The following is a 5,213-nucleotide window of genomic DNA, read 5'->3' as shown; positions in this document are numbered from 1 at the left end:
GAAATGGGAGTGGAGTCACCATCCATTTTCACTGGTTGTCCCAGATGACAGCCATGCCCACTTCTCCTAAAACAAACCGGAGGTTCACCTGAGCCTGAGTAACACTTTCTTTCTTCTGAGCAACCGTATCCCGTAGGCTCTCCTGAAGTGATCTGTCTGCCTGTGAGGAATTCCTGGTCGTGGGAGCATGGGTCTTAAATCCAGGCACCGTATGTGCTCCTCAGCTCCGAGCCCTGAGCTGGCTTCTCCTGCGCGGTGCTGCAGCACAGGGAGGAGAGGCTGCTGCTGTAACCCCCTGCTGCTGCTGCTGGGAGGGGGCGCAGGGGAGCGCACCAGTGGGGAGCTCCAGAGCGCCGTTCTTTGCAGCTTAGTTGTCTGTCTGTTGTAGAAATAATTATTCATGTCTTTTTGTTCTTGTCCAGGCAGCTTCTCGGCTTTCCCCCTGCCTAGAGCCTGGAATGGTTTCAGCTCTCTAAACCGTGTGTCTTGCTCAGGCTTTGGCAAAGCATTACACAGGCTGTAAGCAGCCCTTGCTAAGGGGCTGAATGAAATTCTCCCACAAAGTGATTACAATTCAGTGCAAATTTTTCTTCCACAAGTTGTTGTGAGTTAAACTGGAGGATCTTGTTCTCGGCCACGTGTAGTATTGGCTGTGATGGGTCTTACATAATATGTGAATTAAGGGGGAAAGGAGACGAGCTTTGAGCATTCTTCTAGGAAACCTGCAGAGATGCTTTCAAGCCTTGTTTACTGTGTTGGATTAGGAACATGAGTCTTCCTTGAGGATGCTTGCTCAAATTCTTGGATCCAAGGCTGCTCATTCTTCCCTTTCTCTTTGTCTGTTGCCCTTCCTTTAAGGCTATTCTCATTCTTTTATATTTTCTTGCATTTAATTCACGATATTGAATGGCCAGAACATTTGCTCTAGTTTAAGTGTTTGGTGAGAACGTGGCTATATAGAAACCAGACATCCTCTTCTCTGATGTCAGCTGGCTTATGCTGCATCTATTCAAAGTGGCTACCATTTTATACTTGCCTGTTTTGCTTACTGTTTTTACAGATGACATCTAAAGTCACAGAAACTATAAGGCTAGAGAATGTTACTGCTTGCCTCTTCCCCTACTCCTGCCCTAGTTTTACTTAGTAAGTTTGAAAGTATTTATAAAATGCCTTTTTTAAAAAGTAATTTAGAAATGCTTAAAAAAGTGTTTAAAGGACAGCAGTTAACAGCTGGATCTGGGAAGGTTTCATGAATTATCTTGGATTTTCTTTCATGGAATCCATTTCACATAGGTAACTCTCCTTCAAGTGGATGGCCTGAAACCTCACTAGCAAAGTTGCATTTAAACACACTTCCAAAAGATCTAGGATTCCATTCTGTTGTCACATGTTGCAGCTGATATGTGTGCTTTTTGTGTGAAACTTGACTTTTCTCCCCAGAACAGGTGACTGAATCGCAGGCAGCAGAATATGGCTGGACAAATATCAGAATCTGACCAAATTAAGCAGGTAAGATGCTGTATTTGTGAGTGGTGGCTTTGGAGGTCTTATATTACTTTTTCACAGAGTAAAAGCAGTGGGCCATGGAGAAGAATAAAAGGTTTATCTGAATTAAGACTAATTCTGTAGCAACTCACAATTTAAACATTTGACCACTGACAGACACAGTGTAGTATCTGATTTGAGTAATAGCAGCATTTGGTGCTGAAATACTGATAGCAGATTTTTCTAGAGACTTGTTCTTTAAATGTTACTGTTGCCAGATGGCCCATGCAGCTCTGTAAGAAAACATAATGCAGAATTTAATACTCATCCTGTGCTCAATTTTTTTTTTTTTAATTTATAGTTCAAGGAGTTTCTTGGAACATACAATAAACTTACAGAAAACTGCTTCCTGGATTGTGTAAAGGATTTCACTAGCAGAGAGGTTAAACCAGAAGAGGTAGGTGAATATTGTTATGACCCTTTGGTAGAATTGCTACGTAGCATTAAAATTTCAGAGGCAACTTAGAAAGTTTTGGTCTTTCAATGAGCTACAAAGCTAGGAGGGAGTCTTGAGTGGAGTGTAGGTGTCTGGGCTGTGGATTCCAAGTGAGAAGGGAAGTGAGTTAATGGCAAAAACAGCTCATCTGTTTTACTTCTCCAAGTGTGTCCAAAGGTGGTGGCAAATGCTGCTTTGCACCCTGACAGTCTGTTCACAGAAAGAAGGCAAACAAAGCCAAGTGCTGTTGATGTGTTGGATCATGAGCTACAGACAGACTAGGACCTCTTGAGGTTTTGTCATTGTCTTTGCAGTATGTACACAGAAGGGGAATCTGCCTGATCTCACCTGAGTGTTGGCTGCTTACCAGTTCTGTGTATTTCATTCTCTGAGCTAACAGTGGAGCTTCTTGTGCCCCAGCTTCTGATGGGTGGTATCTTCATGGGCATGGGAGTTGCCCACCTGCAGCCTGCATCTTCTGCTGAAACCCTTGTGTACCTACCCACCCTGCCTGTGTTGTGGTGAGTCACAGAAACCAGAGTCATAGAGGCTCCAAAGCTCGGGCTGTTAAATCCCCTTCTCTGCCTTCTGGGGAGCCCCATCATAGTCATCAAAAAAATAGATTGAGCTCTTCATAGGATGAGGTGCATGGGTTTTGCCTCTCCTCTCCTGTTGAGAGGCTGTTTCAGAATCTCATACCTTTGTTGCTTAAAAGTCTGATAACCTCTGCTTGACTGCCTGTCAGGGGTAACCCAAAGTTTTGAACTAACCATTGGTTTTGAGCGTTTTTCTGCCTCCTTGGAGTTTTAACTCCTCAGTGCAGACAAAAATCCCGTCTCCTTTTGGCTTTTCTTTTGCTGCAGTGAAAGCACTCTCAGCTTCCCAAGGCAGGTTTCTTGTTTCCCTGTTCTCTGCTTGAGTGGAATTTTTACTGACAAGAGGAGGCTGGAATTGTTCTGTAAGGTCTTGTTCCCATCTTTTACCAACTCCTTTTGAACAGAACAGTACAAGGGGTGTCAGTTATCTGGACTGACAGAAGTGTTAATGGTACAACCTCTTTAATTTTCTGGGATGGTATTTAATTCCAAGCAAGGAATTATACGTCTTTCTTCTGCCACCCAAGGTGTGGTATTTAAAAATAACAGTTTGCATAGTCTTTCATTAAAGACCTGGGTTCCAAAACCAAAGAACTCACTGGAGGGGAATTAATATTATTTAGATATGAAACATTCCTAGATTCTTATCTGCTTTTTTTTTCTGCTTCTGTGATCTGCAAAGGGGCCATGTCTGACAGTACAGGAGCCATCTGTTGACAATGGAGGCTAGAAAGAAACTTTCTTATGAGAAGTGTTGTCCATAATTGTCCATTATGGGGTTTCCTGCAGAGCATCTGGCTCTCGCCCCTGCTGGAAACAGGACACTGGTCTAAATGGACCACTGGTCTGATCTGGTATGGAAATCCTTGTGTTCCTATGGAAAGTTGTGGTTTCTCTTTTAACAGTGACAATGAGTACCTCCATGGATCTCCTTGAGATATCCTGCTTTTGAAAAAACAGCTTCTGACCTCTTTCACTACAGCCTGTCTGCACGGCAAGTCTCGACTTCCCCTGTCCCAAATACACACCCTCTGGGAGTGCTGGCTTGGGGCACTTCCAGAGTTCTGCCCACTCAGACTTCCCTCCTGCTTAACAGGTTTTGCTGTAGCTGATGCCAGGTCGAGGAGAGAAGTGTGGGTGGTGGGTGGTGTGCACAGCTTTGTGGGGGTTTGTCCTGTTTGTTTTCAGCTCCTCTGCTTTTCAGCTCTCTTTATACTGAGGAGAATCCAAGCAATTTCAGGTTTTCTAGTAATCATGCAAAGTGGTCTTTCTGTCTCAGTTTAGCTTTACAGTGATAGCAAGGTTTAGGACCATGATACAGAAATGCCTAGTTGGTAGAACTGCTGCTCAGAAATAATCTTCACTTTCTCTACACTTAAAGAAAAAAAGCATCTAAATTTAGAAAATAATACCATGGGTGGAGCAGGCCCTGGTATTTCGTTCCCTGTCCAGCTGTCTGGTAGAACTTCAGAGGGTGCTCTGGTTGTTCTTGTGAACGTTCACCCAGCAGGTGCAAGAAGACTGATAATGCTAACAGGAACAAAGTCAAAAAAAGGTTAAACTGAACTAGGGCACAGTGGACCATACTTGGCTGTCATAAATAGTATGTGTTTGTAAACAGAGTTTTAAAAAGATATTAATAGATTTAGTACTTATTACAAAACAAAATGCTTTGTGTACTTTAATTTTACAAGAGGAGCCTGAAGATAAAATGGTGGTAATATGAGAATATTAAAAGATGTTTCAGACATCCTTCAAACTGACCTTTGTTTTCCAGTGCACAGAGAGGCTCTGCACACCAAAGTCCTCATCTTGAGGCTTAGCACAGACTGTGAGATGTAGTCACTTTATTTATCCCTGTATATGATGATATTTTGGGTCCTTTTTGGGGAAGTGTTTTAACGACTGTTTGAAGCCTTCCTTCTGTTTCCCTCCTCCTGTAGATGACCTGCTCAGACCACTGCCTACAGAAGTATTTAAAAATGACACAGAGGATCTCCATGAGATTTCAGGAGTACCACATTCAGCAGAACGAAGCTCTGGCAGCTAAAGCAGGACTGCTTGGCCAGCCCCGTTAGAGCACTCTGCTCAGACTTCACCAGCAGTGCCAGTGTTCACTGGGCAAGAACACAGTTTGGATCCTCTGCTGTCGGGATGTCTGTCTGGCCACTCAGAAGAGAGCTCTGGATGCTGTTCAGGCAGTGCAAACCAGGAAGGGTTAAACAAGAAGTTAGTCGTGGTGGACTGGCAATGGAGTCTGAGAGGTCCTCCTCACTCTGCCGTGGAGTAATAGCAGCACAAACATTTCCAGGGCCCACAAACTGGTGTGTTTTAATTTCCAGGGTAGTGGGAGGGTTATACTTCCTTTCTGCTAGGACTGCTTCAGGTGAAAAAAAAGTGTAATATGGGAAATACACTTTTTTATTTAAAGTAAAATAAATGAAAAATGTACAGTTGTATGTCTGTTCTTCCCAAAGACATGTTTTCAGGACACTGCTTGAGAGTGCCCTCACAGAGCCTCCTGATCATTCTGACTCCTGGACTGCTGGATGGTGGTGATCAGAGCATCAAGCTAAGGGTGTTGGAAGTGGCAGACAGCTCAGGTAGGCAGAGGTGGAAGCTCTGCCAGCTTATCC

General features: G+C 43.7%; 1 protein-coding gene across 1 annotated transcript; it reads left to right on the top strand.

Moving 5' to 3' along the window:
* The first annotated feature begins 1,438 nt into the window (after window positions 1–1,438).
* TIMM9 (translocase of inner mitochondrial membrane 9 homolog (yeast)) lies at window positions 1,439–4,753 on the top strand. The gene is made up of 3 exons (XM_008940312.1): window positions 1,439–1,509; window positions 1,847–1,942; window positions 4,521–4,753. Exons 1-3 carry the CDS (start codon window positions 1,471–1,473, stop codon window positions 4,653–4,655), a joined length of 270 nt encoding a protein of 89 aa, XP_008938560.1. The 5' UTR covers window positions 1,439–1,470; the 3' UTR covers window positions 4,656–4,753.
* The last annotated feature ends 460 nt before the right edge of the window (window positions 4,754–5,213 follow it).

The sequence above is a fragment of the Merops nubicus genome, unplaced genomic scaffold, assembly GCF_000691845.1.
Source record: "Merops nubicus isolate BGI_N331 unplaced genomic scaffold, ASM69184v1 scaffold605, whole genome shotgun sequence".
Lineage (NCBI taxonomy): Eukaryota > Metazoa > Chordata > Aves > Coraciiformes > Meropidae > Merops > Merops nubicus.
This window is presented reverse-complemented; position numbering and strand designations above follow the sequence as displayed.

Bases quoted from the DNA above. Each gene is read 5' to 3' on its own strand.
- TIMM9 (XM_008940312.1), top strand. From the start codon at position 1,471: ATGGCTGGACAAATATCAGAATCTGACCAAATTAAGCAG. The intron at 1,510-1,846 runs GTAAGATGCTGT...TTTAATTTATAG, and splicing joins AATCTGACCAAATTAAGCAG to TTCAAGGAGTTTCTTGGAAC. The intron at 1,943-4,520 runs GTAGGTGAATAT...CTCCTCCTGTAG, and splicing joins GAGAGGTTAAACCAGAAGAG to ATGACCTGCTCAGACCACTG.